Below are 19,132 nucleotides of genomic sequence, written 5' to 3'. Positions count from 1 at the left end.
TTTTTATCACTCATGAATTTACATTATATAAAGCCTTAAAGTCCTGCATAATTAAGGGCGTGGCTACTTTGAGTGACAGGTGGATAGCCATTTACCCGTTGTGTGTTTTATCCGTTGTGTGCTTTAATGGCCAGCTAGTCTCTATTTATGCTTCAAAACTGCTCTTCAGAATCCTATGGGTGATGTCATAGACACTACGTCTCATTTCATAAAAGTAAGTAGGACACTCCGAATGCGACCTTCAAATATGGCCTTCTTTCACAGGAATTCGGAAGGTTCATGAGGTTCAAGGTTCATAACCCACAATTCTTTGAGTCCCCATTAACAACCATCATCATTTTTTTTAAACGTTTAGAATAGTACTTTGCAGTCAAGGCAAGAAACATTTCAAAGTTTTAAATTTGAAACTCATTTTCAAGTTATAAATTGTTATTAATATAACTGGTGTGAGAGAGCATCGGGGCTGTGAACGTGCTGGCATAGCAACCTGATACTTCCTGCCTGTGTGTCCTACGAAGAAAGTCTTGTTTAATTCTGATTGAGGGCACTCTGTATACCGCATCCTTCACAGGATGTGTCCTCCGCAGGACGCGGTCTTCGAAATTAAACTAAATGAGACACAGCTTGCCACTGACATATTTCAAGATTTGCTAGTGCAAGTTGCTTTCAGTTTAGTGCATTTTAGCTTTTAGCTACACTTAAGCCTTTTCTGTGAAACTGGGAGTTAATGAAAATTTCAGTTTGAATGAATGATTCAATGACTCACTTACTATTGAGGGAGCGCCAATATAGATCTGTATGTTTGCTGTGATAGTACTTATCAAAGGTTTATTAGATTTAAGCCCTATTCGGACTGGATTAGTTTAACATGGGGACATGGAGGTAAAGTCATTTTACCTCATGACGTCTGTAATATCAATGGCCAATTCGCACGGGATAAGACATCTCAGTAAAACTAGCAGAAGTGGGAGGAGTAACTCGCTTTACGCACCTCCTTGACGTCATGTGCGTATGACGTTACCGTTGTATGTGAGCAAACACACAATCTGAGCGCCAGTCTGAACTCCGTCTCCAATATATATGTGTTTTAATAAACAGTTAGGTCCAGTCTAACGATTCTGATTGGATTATGTTGGTAATAGACACTTTCCTAGAGCTAAAATGTGTTGTGCCTCTAATAAGTGCTTTTGATCTTCTTTTTGCTTTAAATGATATTAAATGTCCAGAAAATACTGGACATTTTCCACAGATTTGTCACACCACCTACAACGCAACCGAATGCTTCAAGCACCTCCAAGGTCGCAAAATGTGCTCTTTTTTTAACTTTTAAACAGGCAATGATGGAATTTTACCATACATTTTTATAGCAGGTCTATTCGAACGGGATTAGTATTACCTGAGGTAATTTTTCCGGACCTTTTTACAGAAGGTAAAAGTCTCGGTATTCTTTACTGACATTGTCCGTAATGATTACCGAGATGGCACATTCGGACAGGACTAAAATCACCGAGAACCTCTGGTTATAATTACTTTACCCCCACGTCCCCATGTTAAACTAATCCAGTCCGAAAAGGAAATCTTTGTCATTTAGGAATAAGATTGTGTGGGTGTTCGAAAACAAATCGAAATCTTTTAACGATTAATTGTGCAGCTCTAAGTGGGAGGTTGATAGTATTGGGCCAATTTATAACAATTATTAAGATTCTAAATGTTAAATATCTATTTTTATGAATACCTTACTAGAATTATTTGTGTCATCTAGCTTTGATTGTGATATACCACAAAGGAATCCGATTTTACTTCAGACATCATGTTCTGACTTAAGTACCTGAATAGTTTTTTTGTACAAAACCTATAAATCTGGGCCAAAATCCCAGAGTTTGATTGGACACACTGCATTTTATGTCCAAAATGTTTAAATGTTGAATAGCCTAGTTATTTTTTAATCCTAAATATACTTAGCCTCATTTTAACATTGTTCTCTCTCTGCTGACCAGAACCCAGTGGAACACCTGATGATATTTACTCAGAGGATACAAATATGAACATGAACTTGTACAACCTCAACCAGAGGAGCAATTCTGCTTCCGGAACCAATGAATAACAAATGATAATATTTTATGAGCAGTGCAGCTGTTTCCGCTCAGCAGTGTGGACAAGAGAGCCAAGCATACACCCGTTTATTAATGCCCATTAGAATACACCAAATACAGTCAGAATCCAGTTCCATTTCAGCTCTGAAATCACTCCACTTACACATCAGACGACTGACCGTGATTGTAACATTGCTGAATGGACCTAATAAACAATGATTGTCTAGTTTGTGAAAATATGGTATGAATGTTTGAGTGATACATTAGGATATAACAAGTCCAAAATTCACCTATAAATAATATAAAACTGGCTTTTTTCTCTTATGCTCACCACGGCTGCATTTATTTGATCAAAAATACAGTAAAATAGTAATATTGTGAAATATTGTGTACTAGAAAAAATAAAATATTTTAAAATGTAATTTATTCCTTGAATTTTCAGCAACATTACTCCATATTTTAGTGTCGCATGATCCTTCAGAAATCATTCTAATATGTTGATTTGCAGCTCAGGAAAATGTTTTAGTTAGGATTCTTTGACGAACAGAAAGAAAAAAACAGCATTTTCTTAAAGCTGCTGTCCGTAACTTTTTTTGTGTTCAAGATTTACAAAAATTATATAATTATACAACATGAACCAAATTTCCAAACTGTGTTTTTGTCTTACCCTGAATAATTATGGTACACTTATAATAAGTGTTTATATTGGGACTATTTCAGGCCAGACTGGTAGTAGGTACCGCAGCGGAGGAGCACGGTCCCTGAGTGACTCGCCATAGACATAAACAGAGAGAAGTAGCTCCGGCTGAAATGTTCTTCCGCAAGATACGTGCAGTTCTGTTAGCTAGAGATTGTTAAGTAGAGACTGCAACTTCAAATAGAAATATATTTTTTAACTTTATTTATTTATTAATATGTTTACTGTCACTTTTGATCAATTTAACATGTCCTTGCTGAATAAAAGTATACATTTGTTTAAAAAGAGGCCCCACTTTATATTAAGTGGCCTTAACTACTATGTACTTACATCAAAAAATAAACACATTGTACTTATTTTGTTCATACTGTATTGCAAAACATATTTGCTGATATTGAGGTGGGATACGGGTAAAGTTAGGGACATGTGTGGTGGTATGGTTAAGTTTAAGGGTAGGGTAGGTGTAAAGGATGTGTCAACAGTGTAATTAAAAAAATGTATGTACACAGTAAGTGCATTGTCTTTTAAATTATTAATGTAAATGTTAGTACATAGTAGTTAAGGCCACCTAATAAAAAGTGGGTCCAAACATTCAAACAGTAGTGTACACTTGATGATTTATGGATCACCAATCTGTTCTGATGGACATTTGGGATAATCAATGCTAAATACAAATAATAAATACAAATTACCATTTTGTGTATGGTTGGCATAGCAACAAAAAAGGCTAACTAATTCAAAGCAATATATATTTATATTATATTAATAAAAAAGTTTTTGTGTTACAATATTTTATCAAAATGAATGTCTGATTTTAAAAGCATTTGCTTGCTTTTGTACAATAAACTAATCCTATTATATGCTTAATGTCCAATGTAAAATTTGACCCCTAAGCAAAGCCAGTTGGGATTGGGAAACACTGCAATATTGATTGAATTTGATAAGCCCATCAGACCCCTGAGAAACACTGTGGCTTTGATAATCTAAAACCTTCCAAGCCATTACTCAGCTTTTCTGTGGTATGTGGGGTGTTAATAAAACCTAATCACTGTGGTGACAGGGACAATTAGGAGCAATTCTATCCCACCAATTGTTCCCTTGAATTGCAGGTAAAATTAAAGGCTGAAAGTGCTCTGGGATAGATTAGCGGGTTCTGGGAGACGCTATTGAATGTGTAGCCACCCTCTAGGCCTGAGATTAGGACATGCCACAGATGACCAGCTTTGATAACCTCTGCCTAACAGGAGCTCAGGTAAAAACAGACCTTCGCGGTCACATTTAGTACCACTTTAAGCAGTCATCTTACCCGATTGGATGGGCTAGAGCTGCGGGTGACCTCCTCATAAGCTGACACGTTCTCCCAGGTGGCGATAAAGGCATAGGTAGGGGTGAACATAGCATCTGGAAAGCCTCTCTTGACATCCGCTTCCACTCGCTTCAGCACGGTAGGAGACTCCGTCTGCCGGTAGAAGATGGATCCTTTTCCTTTGCTGGTGTCAATGTCAGCCAGGAAGGGGGCGATGACAGGGAAGTCGGTGGGAAAGCCGTCATCCACATACTGCTTCTCCATGGGCAGATCTTGAGTTGAGATGATTCCATTGGTGGCCACCTGGAATTAGATGTTTAAAGACACAAAACAATATGAGAACTGTCCATAATGATCTTATTCTGGGGTCATATTCTTATTTTTTGGAGTAAAATCATACAGTGTTAGAGTCATTTTTAAACCACTTTGGATTTAAATACAAAAATTATGAAATAAATAAAATGTCAAACTCTTAAAGACAACGGAGTAATATTAATTAACTACTTATACGTATAGACTTATGGTTAGGGTTTGGTTTACAGTTGGTTACTTGTAATTATGCATAATTTACTGTTATTACTATAGTAAGTACATGTAGCAATGTGTAACTATGTCACCTTAAAATAAAGTGCTATCAAAACTTTTAAAAACATTTAAATTCTGAAAACCTATTTTAAAATAATAATAATAAAGCTGAGAAGAAATTACAAACATTATTGTGATAAGTACCTACAGAAATAAAAATAATAATAAAAAAATCATATAAAATAATGATGAAAACATGTTTACAGTCTTATGTAGAGGATGTGTCTCTCAAAATAACAATACATCTTTTTAATATTAAAAGGATACAATTTTTTTCACATTTTTTTTAAACATAGGCTACAACTTACATTTCCTGAGACTAAAAATCAACGCCTGTTACAGGACATACATTAATTGGTCAAGCAAAACAACAACACATTATCAGACGCTTCATTTAGCGACTGAGTGTGAGAGAGTGTGTTATGTGAGAGTGTGTGAGAGTGAGATAGTGTGTGTGTGTATGTGTATGTGTTACTCACATATAAGTTAGTGAAGGACGCCTCATAGAAGTACATGGGTTTGGTCAGCTTGATCACTTTAGACGTCTCATCGTCCCCCTCTTGCAGAGTTACGTCGCCGTAAAACATCCCATATGGATAGATGTCATGTCGGTGAATGGCTGTGACATGGAGAACTGTCCATAAAAGTTGTAAAAAGAGCACCGCTATTTTGTCCCACGTCATCTTAACAGCTAGCACACTCATGCGGTACACTCGGATTGAATGAGTTTGAGTGCGCGATGATGTTGGACATGTGTGTGGGAAATTTGTGATCCAGGCACTGAACGAGACAGGACGGGAGGGATTGTGGGAGGTCACGCGGACGTTGATTGGCTAACGGGTGACACTCGGGACACCGTCGGCATTTCATTTACAAGAAAATAGACTTTGGAAAAGAAGAGGCGAAATATATTTATTTAATGGTGAAATATATTAGATTTTTTTTAACGGATGTCGTAGTTTATATAGCAAAATGCAAATAATTAATAAAATATTAATTAAACTTGTATAATAGTAGTAGCCTATTTAAATAACTATGCATTGTAACGCATTATATTTTATAGTGAAATAAATTAATATATTTTATTCTGTTATAGGCCTATCGTGCTTTTTCACAACCATGTGTCTTCCTGTTTTACCTGACACCTGTTTAATGATAATTGCATTGCTTTAATTCAATTATTAATCCAAATATTCAGTCTCAACTTTAATCAAATGAAGGAATGTAAATATGAAAAAAATGGATGGGTTTCACTAATCACTGCTGAGGCTCATCAAAACGTTCTGTTTGCTACTATCGTATTTGCATTTTAATTATTGCACAATACATTTTTTCCTTTGTTTATATGGTATATATGTAAATTATTTATTATATGTGCGGTTATTGTATTTGTATCTAATATATTTTCTTGTATTTTTTAGCTGTTCATTCGTCTCAAGAACTAATCGTCTTGCTTGTTTGTGATGCCATCTAGTGGCCATTCCTATTTGACTAGGCCTTCTAGACAGCAATGGAATGGGGACACTTCTAAACTGGAAATTGTAGGCTACAAAAATTAAGAAATAATATGAAAATAACATAGGCAGGACTATCCACAAACCTGTCTAGAAGATAATGTTTTTGACTTGTGCCATCAAATGTTCTCTTATAACAAATTCTTCTGTAAACAAAAAGTGTTTACAACGCATGAAAATTAAGTGAGTCTTCGGTCTCCGGGATTTTGCCAAGTAGGCCTAAGACACGTCCCTAGGGTCAACATATTTTGTTAATCCTGGAAAAACATTCCTGTCTGATAATTTTAGTCAACCCTACCACTAAAATAACATTACCCACAACTGAAATGATATATGAATAACACTGATGTAAGCACCTAACCCTGGTTGTAAGCCTAAACTTGGCATAAACTGTAAAATTACCCCTCAGATCTTTTTGGTTGATTGGAATGTTTCTCCAGGATCAGCAAAGATGCTAATAGGAACATTTTTTACTTTTGATGAAATCATGCTCACCATCTGATCTTGGGTGACTTTTTGCTGCTTAGAGAAATGATCACTCATTGAAATTTTGTAAGTCACATCAAAGATAAACTAAACCAATGTTGATTTATGTTTTTATATTTTATGTTTATTTTCACACACACAAAGAAAAACCTGTAAATTGCATTTGGTTTTTGACCATATCCAAGGACACAAACTTGCTTAACCTAAATAGATGTTAAATGTTCTACAGGGCAAAAGGCCCCTCGGGGTGAAAGACCAAAGCATTTTCCTAAACACCTGTTTGTTACTAAATACTCAGACTATGTGAACCCGTCCTGTTCCATGCCGTCATTGCAAGCACTGAAAAAAAAAGATCAAATTTGAGGTCACAATTTAAGTTGATGTAATGTCCAAACCCAATTCCAAAAAAAGTTGGGACAAATTGTGAATAAAAAAGGAATTCAATAATTTACCAATCTCATAAACTTTTATTCACAATCTACAGGTCCAAAAAATTAGCATATTGTGATGAAGTTCATTATTTTCCATTATGTAATGATAAAAATTAAACTTTCTTTTAGATTCATTGCACACCAACTGAAATATTTCAGGGCTTTTATTGTTTTAATACTGATGATTTTGGCATACAGCTCATGAAAACCCAAAATTCTCAAAAAAAAATTGCATATTTCATCCGACCAATAAAAGAAAAGTGTTTTTAATACAAAAAAAGTCAACCTTCAAATAATTATGTTCAGTTATGCACTCAATACTTGGTCGGGAATCCTTTTGCAGAAATGACTGCTTCAATGCGGCGTGGCATGGAGGCGATCAGCCTGTGGCACTGCTGAGGTGTTATGGAGGCCCAGGATGCTTCGATAGCGGCCTTAAGCTCATCCAGAGTGTTGGGTCTTGTGTCTCTCAACTTTCTCTTCACAATATCCCACAGATTCTCTATGGGGTTCAGGTCAGGAGAGTTGGCAGGCCAATTGAGCACAGTAATACCATGGTCAGTAAACCATTTACCAGTGGTTTTGGCACTGTGAGCAGGTGCAGGTCGTGCTGAAAAACGAAATTTTCATCTCCATAAAGCTTTTCAGCAGATGGAAGCATGAAGTGCTCCAAAATCTCCTGATAGCTAGCTGCATTGACCCTGCCCTTGATAAAACACAGTGGACCAACACCAGCAGCTGACATGGCACCCCAGACCATCACTGACTGTGGGTACTTGACACTGGACTTCAGACATTTTGGCATTTCCTTCTCCCCAGTCTTCCTCCAGACTCTGGCACTTTGATTTCCAAATGACATGCAAAATTTGCTTTCATCCGAAAAAAGTACTTTGGACCACTGAGCAACAGTCCAGTGCTGCTTCTCTGTAGCCCAAAAGGGGCTTGACCTGGGGAATGCGGCACCTGTAGCCCATTTTCTGCACACGCCTGTGCATGGTGGCTCTGGATGTTTCTACGCCAGACTCAGTCCACTGCTTCCGCAGGTCCCCCAAGGTCTGGAATCGGTCCTTCTCCACAATCTTCCTCAGGGTCCAGTCACCTCTTCTCGTTGTGCAGCGTTTTTTGCCACACTTTTTCCTTCCCACAGACTTCCCACTGAGGTGCCTTGATACAGCACTCTGGGAACAGCCTATTCGTTCAGAAATTTCTTTCTGTGTCTTACCCTCTCGCTTGAGGGTGTCAACGATGGCCTTCTGGACAGCAGTCAGGTCGGCAGTCTTACCCATGATTGCGGTTTTGAGTAATGAACCAGGCTGGGAGTTTTTAAAAGCCTCGGGAATCTTTTGCAGGTGTTTAGAGTTAATTAGTTGATTGAGATGATTAGGTTAATAGCTCGTTTAGAGAACCTTTTCATGATATGCTAATTTTTTGAGACAGGAATTTTAGGTTTTCATGAGCTGTATGCCAAAATCATCAGTATTAAAACAATAAAAGACCTGAAATATTTCAGTTGGTGTGCAATGAATCTAAAATATATGAAAGTTAATTTTTTATCATTACATTATAATATTAAAATAACTTTATCACAATATGCTAATTTTTTGAGAAGGACCTGTAATATAGATAACATATCAAATGCTGAAAGTGAGATATTTTGAAGTGTCATGCCAAATATTGACTCATTTTGGATTTCATGAGAGCTATACATTACAAAAAAGTTGGAACAGGTAGCAATAAGAGGCTGGAAAAGTTAAATGTCCATATAAGGAACAGCTGGAGGACCAATTTGCAACTTATTAAGTGAATTGGCAGCATGATTGGGTATAAAAAAAGAGCCTCTTAGAGTGGCAATGTGGGCAGAGGATCACTAATTTCCCCAATGCTGCAGTGAAAATTAGTGGAGCAATATCAGAAAGGAGTTTCTCAGAGAAAAGCTGCAAAGAGTTTGAAGTTATCCTCATCTACAGTGCATAATATCATCCAAAGATTTTGAGAATATGGAACAATCTCTGTGCGTAAGGGTCAAGGCCGGAAAACCGGATGCCAGTAATCTTCGTGCCCTTAGACTGCACTGCATCACATACAGGAATGCTTCTGTAATGGAAATCATGGGCTCAGGAATACTTTGTCAGTGAACACAATCCACCGTGCCATTCACTGTTGCCGGCTAAAACGCTATAGGTCAAAAAGAAGCCATTTCTAAACATGATCCAGAAGCACAGGCATTTCTCTGGACCAAGACTCATTTAAATTTTGGCAAAGTGAAAAACTGTTCTGTGGTCAGACGAATCAAAATTTGAAGTTCTTTTTGGGAAACTGGGACGCCATGTCACCCGAACTAAAGAGGACAAGGACAACCCAAGTTGTTATCAGAGCTCAGTTCAGAAGCCTGCATCTCTGATGGTATGGGGTCAATGCTGAAAGATATATCTAAGCTCTAGATAGAACAACATATGCTCCCAACCAGACGTTGTCTCTTTCAGGGAAGACCTTGCATTTTCCATCATGACAATGCCAGATCACATACTGCATCAATTACAACATCATGGCTGCGTAGAAGAAGGATCCGGGTACTGAAATGGCCAGGCAGCAGTCCAGATCTTTCACCCATAGAAAACATTTGGCGCATCATAAAGAAGATGCGACAAAGAAGACATAAGACAGCAACTAGAAGCCTGTATTAGACAACAATGGGACAACATTCCTGTTCCTAAACTTGAGAAACTTGTCTCCTTAGTCCCCAGACATTTGCAGAGTGGTATAAAAAGAAGAGGGGATGCCACACAGTAGTAAATATGGTCTTGTCCCAACTTTTTTGATGTGTTGATGCCATGAAATTTCAACTGTTAAGTAAGTTACTTAATTGATTTACAATTAAGTAAATCAACTTATTTTTCCTTTAAAATTATACATTTTCTCAGTTTAAACATTTGATATGTCATCTGTGTTGTATTCTGAATAAAATACTGAAATTTGAAACTTCCACATCATTGCATTCTGTTTTTATTCACAAATTGTACAGTGTCCCAACTTTTTTGGAATCGGGTTTGTACACTACCGACAACTATTTAATGAACAGAAAGTCAAAAAGAACAGCATCTATTTGAAATAGAAATCTTTTGTAACATTATAAATGTATTTACTGTCCCTATTTGAATTTATAATTGCTAAATAAAAGTAGCCTATTTTCTTTTTTGAAACTTATGTCAAACTTTAGAAATTTGAACGGTAAGAGGAACAGTAGTCCTATATGGATTTGTTTTATATTACAGATTTATGTAGATAATAAAATATCATAAAACATTCATATATATTTTCTGCAACTGTCGAAAAAGATTTATTTTATATTAATTTTTAGCATTGTACCATACTGTGTATTTAGCCTATAGAGGGCGCAAGATAAAAACAAATGGCACTAACACCTAACTATTGACATGTGGCTTGTAATCAGTAAAGATGTCATTCGATTTTAAATATCCGTGTTGCAAATACACTTTTGTTATCACACTTCTAAATAAATGACACAAATAAATGTATTATGATTTACATGACTTGTCTGGTACATTTATCTGCAATCATAAATTGCCCAACACGTTTCCAAATTAGGCCTCTATTGTTTTGTTAATTAGTGTCTTTTGTCCTCTTTAACTTAGGCTAAGTGAAATTTGATCGTCTCCTGATGTAGGTGTGATGTTCCTCATTTTCAGCGGATCTGATCCAGACGTTTCAAGTTTCAGGACGGTTTGCCATGTTCATAACCGTGTTTGGTTTGTCAACATGAGCATAACCCGAGCTATTTGTACGGTAGCTAACACATGCAGTGTATTCGCCAATGCCAATATCAGGCAAGTCGACACGAGAGCTCTGCAAATGCAATCATTGCCATAACACAAATGCAAGATTCACATTTAAGGTAAAAAAAAAAAAAAAGAGAGAGAAGCTGTGCTAGATGGAAATGTGCCTATATATAGCTAATAATATGAACAAAACATTTTTAAACATCAGTAGGCCTACACACACACACACACACACACACACACACACACACACACACACACACACACACACACACACACACACACACACACACACACACATATTTATTTTTAATTTATTTTTTTAAATTGAAAAAGTTTTAGGCCTACGCTGTTTTATCATTGCATAAAACTTTTAAAAAAGGGACCAGGAAGCCTAAAGTAAAAAAAAAGAGTAAAAAAATCCCTCCTGAACAGGTAGCAACATGTTGTGAGCTCAGATCTGTACAGCCCAACCTTAAAGCCAAGTTATTTAACATCCCTCAGCATTCAGAAACGTTGGTTATCTGAAGGGGAGTTTAAGCACATGAGGTTTTAAGGAAGCTCAAATTTCTCAGTCCTGTGTCTGGATCAGTCTGCATGTGCATGTGTGTGTGTGCGCGTGTGTGGAGGGTGGGGTCAAGACAATGACGTTGTTTCAGTCAACAGCTCATTCAGCAGAGGAACTCATGGCTCACACTACATTCTCCCACCGCTGCCTCTTTGCCTTCGAGAGCATGGGGCAGACAAAGAGGCAAGTCTGTCTGACTCCAGAGGCTTTGAAATACTGGTATGGATCTGTAATGTGGTGCACGCCGTGCTTAGATTGATGAACTCCACACTTTCACTATGGTGAACCACCTTTAAGCATTTGAAGAAAGGAACAACTGAGTGCAGTTTTCCTAATTTAGAGTTGGGTTCTCTCAAACATGCCAACCTAAGCTGATTCAAGGAAGCCTTTCACTTGAAGAACTCTCCAAGAAGATACAACAGGAGCTTTGGTATATCCACTGCAGGAATGGGCGCAGAGAACAAAACCTGTAACCGCAGTCTGAAAGTGGAGGAGAACGGGGGCCCGACCATCAGCGCGCTGATGTTTGCAGCTGGAGTGCTCGGGAACCTGATTGCATTGGTTCTCTTGGAGTTCCGCAGGAGGAAAGAAAAGAACCGGCAACGGCAATCTCTGTTCCATTTGTTGGTGACAACGTTGGTCATTACGGATCTAATGGGAACCTGCTTGATCAGTCCCCTGGTGCAGGTTGCATACTTTAGCAACACCACACTAGTTGGGATGAGCGAGTCTCGTGCGGTGTGTCAGTATTTCGGATTTGCAATGACTTTCTTTAGTCTGGCGACACTTTCCATCCTCCTCTCCATGGCTCTGGAGAGGTCCCTCTCCATCGGGTACCCGTACCACTATGGGAGGCACATCACCAAGCGCTGTGGATACATCACCATCCCTTGCATTTATCTAGCCTGCTTTCTATTCTGCTTGATGCCGTTCGCAGGCTTTGGGGAATATGTACAATACTGTCCCGGGACGTGGTGTTTTATTGACATGAATCCAAAAAAGCCTGAGGACAAGGCTTATGCCAACGTTTATGCCACCATGCTGCTGCTTATTGTAATAGTTATAGTGGCATGCAACTGTTTTGTAGTTTGTCAACTGGTGTTAATGTACCGGAGGCGCAAAATGAACCGAGGATCGATACAGACCCGGAGTAAAAGGGACAGGAGGTACTTCTCATGGACAGAGGAGGTGGAACATCTCATTGTTCTGGTCGTCATGACAGTCATATTTGTCATTTGTTCCCTGCCATTAATGGTAAGACTTACAGTATCTTATTAGGATGAAGGAAAAGGTGATTTGTAGTAAAAAAATTAAAAAAAAAAAAAAAGTAAATAAATAAAATAAAATTTAAAATGTGTTTAAATGTAATTTTCATGTAAGTTGCAAAATATATTTGCTTTCAGGCATTAATAAAATAAAATCAAAAAGAAAATATGTCATTAGTAAACTTAATAAAAAAGAGGGTTAAACTGATTTTTTATATGTCACTCCTTATTAATAATATTAATAAAATTGCAAACCTTCTTGCTTATCTACCCTAGAGAAAAGAATTAATATTAACAACAATATCAGATATTGCAAAAGAGAAAAGATGATTAAGAATAGAAATAAAAAATATTTTTTATATTTATTGATATAAAAAGATGGATATAAATATTTCTAGTAAATTGAAGTATTATTTAAACCACAAACATTGCTTGTCTGGAGTGCATAATGTAATATAATCTTGCTTATGTACTGCAGAGACATTCATTTGCAGATAAATTACACTATCATGATTTTTTATTTATTAATATTCAGTGTTTCTTACACTCGATCCGAGGTTATTGGAAAGAGACATTATCGCAACAATTTTTCACAGATTAAGTCTGTTAAAAAACAACCAACTGGTTAGATTTGGAAAAAGTAATTGAAAAGCAAACAACAGGATGGGTGCTTCCATTTTACATTCCATGTTACTGGGCATGGGGGTGTTATGGTTTCTAAGTAACCACATACGGTATTTTCTTGCTGATTTATTGACAGAACGGAATAGTTCTAAAAATGAAAAGGTTCTGATCTGTCTTAGAGAAGCTGGTATTTATGCCTTTAAACATCATTATCAGTGCATGAACGCATAGAAAAGGACTGAGATCTTGATCAAATTCAAGATCATGATATGGAGCTTCATATTCATCCCATCAGAGCTTCTGTACCAACAATAATTATCAGTATGATATTTAACTGTAATTTTTCCTAGAGTGTATTATTAATTCTTATGATGAGTGATTAGATTGTGGTTTTAAAACAAATGACTCTTAGCACTGACAGACTAAGTCTAGCTTAAACAGCCCTCACTCACCCTTCAGTGACCTGGAACAATGTCAGCCATGCTAATTATTTATTAATTATATTAACAGTAGGTGAAATGACATTAAAGTATTACAGTTTAGTGTTTGTGGCTCCTTCGGACTCATTCATTGCAAACTTATTGCTGATTCACTGGTTTGAATTGAGTTTATTAAGGACAATTGAATTTCAGCATAAATTACAAGTAATATAATTTCATATCCCAGCAACCTACTGACTAAATTTGCGGGACGGGCTCTAGGTAAAGGCTCCTGTCTGGTGAAAGATCATGCATCATCAGGATCATTAGATGTCATTACTGACTTCTTTCAGATTTGATGGTTGGTTTAGTAAACCATGGTTTTTAAAACGTATATTTGCAAGAAAAAAAGTTATTCACGTTTTTTTGTCAAACCATTATTGTAAACTTTTTTTAAAGGGAAATTAACCTATGAATGGCTGATTTGCATTATTTTTGCAAATTAAAATGGGATAGGAGAATATATTTTAACACAAAGAGATTACACACTTTTCTTCTAAGACTCCAGTTTAATGAAATGCAGTGCTTGATAATTTCGTAATACTTTCATCATACTTGGTGTGTGAAAAGATTATTCTCCTGACCAACCAATCCTACTAGACAAAATAATTAACTTCTACAGTATGTTTATCTGCGCTTTATGTGTGATAAAGGACACACCAAATAAAAGCTTATGTAATATAACACTATGAGCACAAGTAAACACACTTAGCAAAATAATATGAATCATTCCTGCTCTGTTTTTTTTGTCTGTTATGTTTAAGAGAATGAACTGTGGAAGGATCTAAAGTTTTTAAAGTGATCTAATGAGTCAATGATGGGAACTCCAGGATGAAGACATGAGACATGGATTGGTGTGCCTTGGTTATGTATGTTTATGTTTTTGAGTTGTTTTTTGCACACCTAAAATCTTATAAGACCACAAAAGTGTTTGCTAAAATCTTAGTCAAAGCAATAGCTCCTAAAAATGAAATCATTGGGGGAAAAAGACTGATTAGTTTCTTGCCTTTTAAATTCTTATCTGTAATTTTAGACTAATAACCCGCTGATGAAAGTAATGCGATTCATGCACATTATCTTAGAGTGAGATGAAACACATCCATGCTGTTCCATGCCGTCATTAATATTGATAAATGAGTTGGTGTCTTAAAAGCTTGTCAACAACGATAATGGTTTCTCCCGATTAGATATGATTTGTGTGATGTGGAAAATAAAATCAGAAATAGCATCTATCTATCTATCTATTTATCTATCTATCTATCTATCTATCTATCTATCTATCTATCTATCTATCTATCTATCTATCTATCTATCTATCTATCTATCTATCTATCTATCTATCTATCTATCTATCTATCTATCTATCTATCTATCTATCTATCTTAGACAGACAGACAGACAGACAGGCAGGCAGGCAGGCAGACAGACAGACAGACAGACAGACAGACAGACAGACAGACAGACAGACAGATAGATACAGATAGATAGATAGATAGATAGATAGATAGATAGATAGATAGATAGATAGATAGATAGATAGATAGATAGATAGATAGATCTAAAGGCCTAAAAACCAATGACAAATGAAGTCTATATTGGCCAGAAACAATATTTGCTACACTGTAAAACATTATTTAGAAAAAAAGTTACCTGGTTGCCTTAAAATTTTGAGTTAATACACTGAACATTTTTTGAGATTCGACAACCTTTATTAAAAGATTATTAAAAGATTTTGTAAGCAAATTGGGTAATTGTGTGATTTATCAATTTTTTATGGTGTTCAGATTAGAGCCGGGACTCGATTAAAAAATTAATCTAATTAATTAGAGGCTTTGTAATTAATTAATCGAAATTAATCGCATTTTAATTGCATATAAATATTTGACTTGGAACAATGAGAAGTAATTTTTCACATGGATTTTTAGTATACCATTGAATAATGACTGAATACATAAGCTTAATCAGCAAAATATTGTTTATTTATTTCTGTCCAGCAGACCAGTGCAATGTTTGCCATTAAAAAGCATATTTGTGATATTTGAGGCTCGATGTGCTGCGGTGATACGCAAATTCCTTGTTGTATAGCTTGCACAAAACCCTGCTCTTGTCGACGCTTACATTCTTTCGTTTTTGAAAACAAAATTTCCCATCTACGGGGCCAAGCAAAGCAGTCTCATCAGCTTCTTTGTTCATGTTCACACTGGTTTGTTGTTGTCGTGACTCGTGAACGCTAGTTGGTGTTCCAGTATAATCGGTCCGTCAAAACTCATTCATTGAGAAACGTTCCGCGGTGCAAAAATAAGTGTGGTTAAAATTATGTTATTTATTTTTTTGTGTAATTAATTAACACGTTAAAGATATTCCTTTGATCTCTTTCAATTGAAGTCTATGAGATCGGTTGCTAGGGAGCTCTAAATGGTTGCTTAAAGTCCCGTAGTTAATTAATCTTAATGAATGCGTTAAAGTCCCAGCCCTAGTTCAGATACAATAATATTTTGAGTTTCTATTTATTAAACAAATTTCCTTCATTGTATCAACTCAAAATTTAATTTCAATAAACTCAAAATTTTAAGGCAACCAGGTTACTTACTTTTTTGAGTTAAACCAACAAAAACCAACAATTTTTTTTACAGTGCATTGCTAATACTCTTCTTCTGAAGGTTGACATTTGATACAGTATTTTTGACAGTATTGTCTTCATACTTCTCTGGTTTCTTTGGTAAGTCTCACAGTGGTGTGTTCAGAATAAATAATCATTGCCTATGACATGTTCATCTGTGGTTAATGTTGCATGACACCTCTGAATTTCCTTCTCTCTAGATCCGTGTGTATATCAACTCAAATAATGAAAATCCTGGAAAAAACAAGACTGATCTAATAGCTCTGCGGTTTCTCTCAGTCAACTCCATCATTGACCCGTGGGTGTTCATCATCCTCAGCCCCTCGGTTCTGCGTTTCCTTTGGGGGGCACTGTGTAAAACCACCTTAATGCCCTCCAGGAACTCCTTGTTCAAAACATCCATTTCCAAGAACGCAGCAGGCCAAATCGAACACCAACCCAGTTGCATCTCTGTGGAGACCACACACCTCAGCAAGTCTGTTCAGATGATCTGAAGTGACGAGGACAATGATGATGAACTGGATGGATCCATCCAAAAAAAATCAAGATACTTTGGAAGGCAAGGCTCATTGAGGTTTAAAGATTCTGGCATTTTTAAAAACTATAAATGTAGATCGTATAAACTTTAAAAAAAGTGTTTGTGTTCTGCCGTAACATTTTAAGTTTAGTCAACTTGAAATGTAAAGTTACCTTGTGACATTTTGGGTATTTGAGTTTACTCAAATTTTACAACTTTAAATTATAAAGGCAGAATGAACGCTTACTTTAAATTGAAACATCTATTTATCTTTCTACCTTCCACCCACTTAACCTTTTGTAACAATGTTCGTAGATGGGAAGGAAGGAGGCGGGAACCGGCAAACGTTTCACAACTTTTTAATTTAAAATAAACAAAACGAATGTAACACCGCAGGCAGCCCCTCACAGACGACTGCCCACAAACACACAAAATAAAACGTGGGCAGCCCCTCACGGACGACTGCCCACAAGCACATAATAACACGTTAAACAAAACTCAACATAAACTTCAGGCCTGGTCCTCGCTCCTCTTCCGCGGCCTTGGCCCCTCCTTTTATGCTCCCGTCACTTGGCCGCGAGACGAGACCGGCGGACTATTCCTCCCCTATCCGGCGGACGGCAGCAGGCTCCGGCTCACGGCAAGCGCGGCGACTCCTCCGCTCCCTCTCGGACGGCAGCCACCCCACCTCGACCCAGGGGCACGGCAGTGAGGTCTCTGTCCCACCTTCCTCGCTCCAGCACCATCGCCTCGGGCAGCCCTTGCGGTCCTCATTCATCCGCGCTGCCCGACCTCCTCAGCACCGCGATCCCCCTCAGCAGCGAGGGCTCTACGACAGCATGTCCCTCCTTCCTCCCGGATTTCGGCACCAGTGTAACGATGTTCGTAGATGGGAAAGAAGGAGGCGGGAACTGGCGAACGTTTCACAACTTTTTAAATCAAAATAAACAAAACGAAAGTAAAACCACGGGCAGCCCCTCACAGACAACTGCCCACAAACACACAAAATAAAACGTGGGCAGCCCCTCACGGACGACTGCCCACAAGCACATAATAACACGTTAAACAAAACTCAACATAAAGCCCAGGCCTGGTCCTCTCTCCTCTTCCACTGCCTTGGCTCCTCTTTTTATGCTCCCGTCACTTGGCTGCGAGACGAGACCGGTGTGTCACGCACCTGGTACTCAGTACCACTCGTCACCGGCCCGCTCTCGCGGTCCCTCGCACCGCTGCTTGCCACACCACACCTATCATCCAGTGTTTCCCACACAAAGACTAATTTGTGGCGGTGCACCACAAAATCAACACCGGCCGCCATTTAAGCTATTTAAAACGTATGCAGTCGCACTGTATACGTTCAGCTGCATTTCCTTTTCCTGCTCTCCCTCCATCTCCACATCTCCCTCGCCTGTTTCTCTTACACACACTCACTCACTCACTCTCTTTCGCACTCACTCACTCACTCACTCACTCACTCACTCACTCACTCACTCACTCACTCACTCACTCACTCACTCACTCACTCACTCACTCACTCACTCACACACACACACACACATGGCGCATTGCATTCGACCGAAAGTCAGGGTTGCCAACTCTCACACAATTTGTCGTGAGACACAAACGTTCAGGCTCTGTCTCACCGTCTCACTCTGCCCAAGAAAATCCATACTGATTTTGAAAAAAAGTTTTAATACGAAAGTCAAACAACAAATAGCACTTTGGCGCACTTAGTGTGCATAACAGTTAAAACCAGAGCCGTTGAATAACAGTTGCAACATGGCAGCGCGCACGGTCACATGATCACGGCGCTCTCAATAGTTCTAAACAAACCAGCGCTCTGTCAATACCTTTGAATTGACAACAGCTTCACTATACAAGTATTTGCAGCAATTTTTGGTAAACAGTACAGCATAGTGGGCATTAATTATTACATCAACCACATATACAGTCTAATTTTAATATGAAGATCGATGGAGATGCAACATTGTTAACATTAATGTTATGCTCTTCTTGTATTTAGCCTTGAGGTATTCCTTAATATCATGGTCAAATGTGACTGTACACCTCTACTATTTTTCAATTAAATAGCTGTTCTATATTTTAGTTTAGTATTATTTATTGAATTTTTTGAGGTACTTTTGAGATAT

General features: G+C 37.6%; 2 protein-coding genes across 6 annotated transcripts in view; one reads left to right on the top strand and one right to left on the bottom strand.

The window, feature by feature from the left end:
- The window catches only part of nid2a (nidogen 2a (osteonidogen)), a 49,365-nt gene extending 43,919 nt beyond the window's left edge, over nucleotides 1-5,446 (bottom strand). For all 5 annotated transcript variants that reach the window (XM_067455813.1, XM_067455812.1, XM_067455814.1 and 2 more), the window contains exons 1-2: nucleotides 5,161-5,446; nucleotides 4,097-4,399 (exon numbers count right to left, since the gene is read on the bottom strand). In XM_067455813.1, the coding sequence (XP_067311914.1) occupies nucleotides 4,097-4,399; nucleotides 5,161-5,385 (528 nt within the window). In that variant the 5' untranslated portion in view covers nucleotides 5,386-5,446. The remainder of the gene's footprint in view (nucleotides 1-4,096; nucleotides 4,400-5,160) is intronic.
- A 6,102-nt stretch (nucleotides 5,447-11,548) lies between these two features.
- ptger2a (prostaglandin E receptor 2a (subtype EP2)) lies at nucleotides 11,549-17,914 on the top strand. Its single transcript, XM_067454654.1, has 2 exons — nucleotides 11,549-12,731; nucleotides 16,666-17,914. Exons 1-2 carry the CDS (start codon nucleotides 11,925-11,927, stop codon nucleotides 16,957-16,959), a joined length of 1,101 nt encoding a protein of 366 aa, XP_067310755.1. The 5' UTR covers nucleotides 11,549-11,924; the 3' UTR covers nucleotides 16,960-17,914.
- The last annotated feature ends 1,218 nt before the right edge of the window (nucleotides 17,915-19,132 follow it).

This window comes from Pseudorasbora parva, chromosome 10 (assembly GCF_024679245.1).
Source record: "Pseudorasbora parva isolate DD20220531a chromosome 10, ASM2467924v1, whole genome shotgun sequence".
Classification (NCBI taxonomy): domain Eukaryota; kingdom Metazoa; phylum Chordata; class Actinopteri; order Cypriniformes; family Gobionidae; genus Pseudorasbora; species Pseudorasbora parva.
Note: the sequence above shows the minus strand (reverse complement) of the source record. Positions and strands in the feature narration are given on the sequence as shown.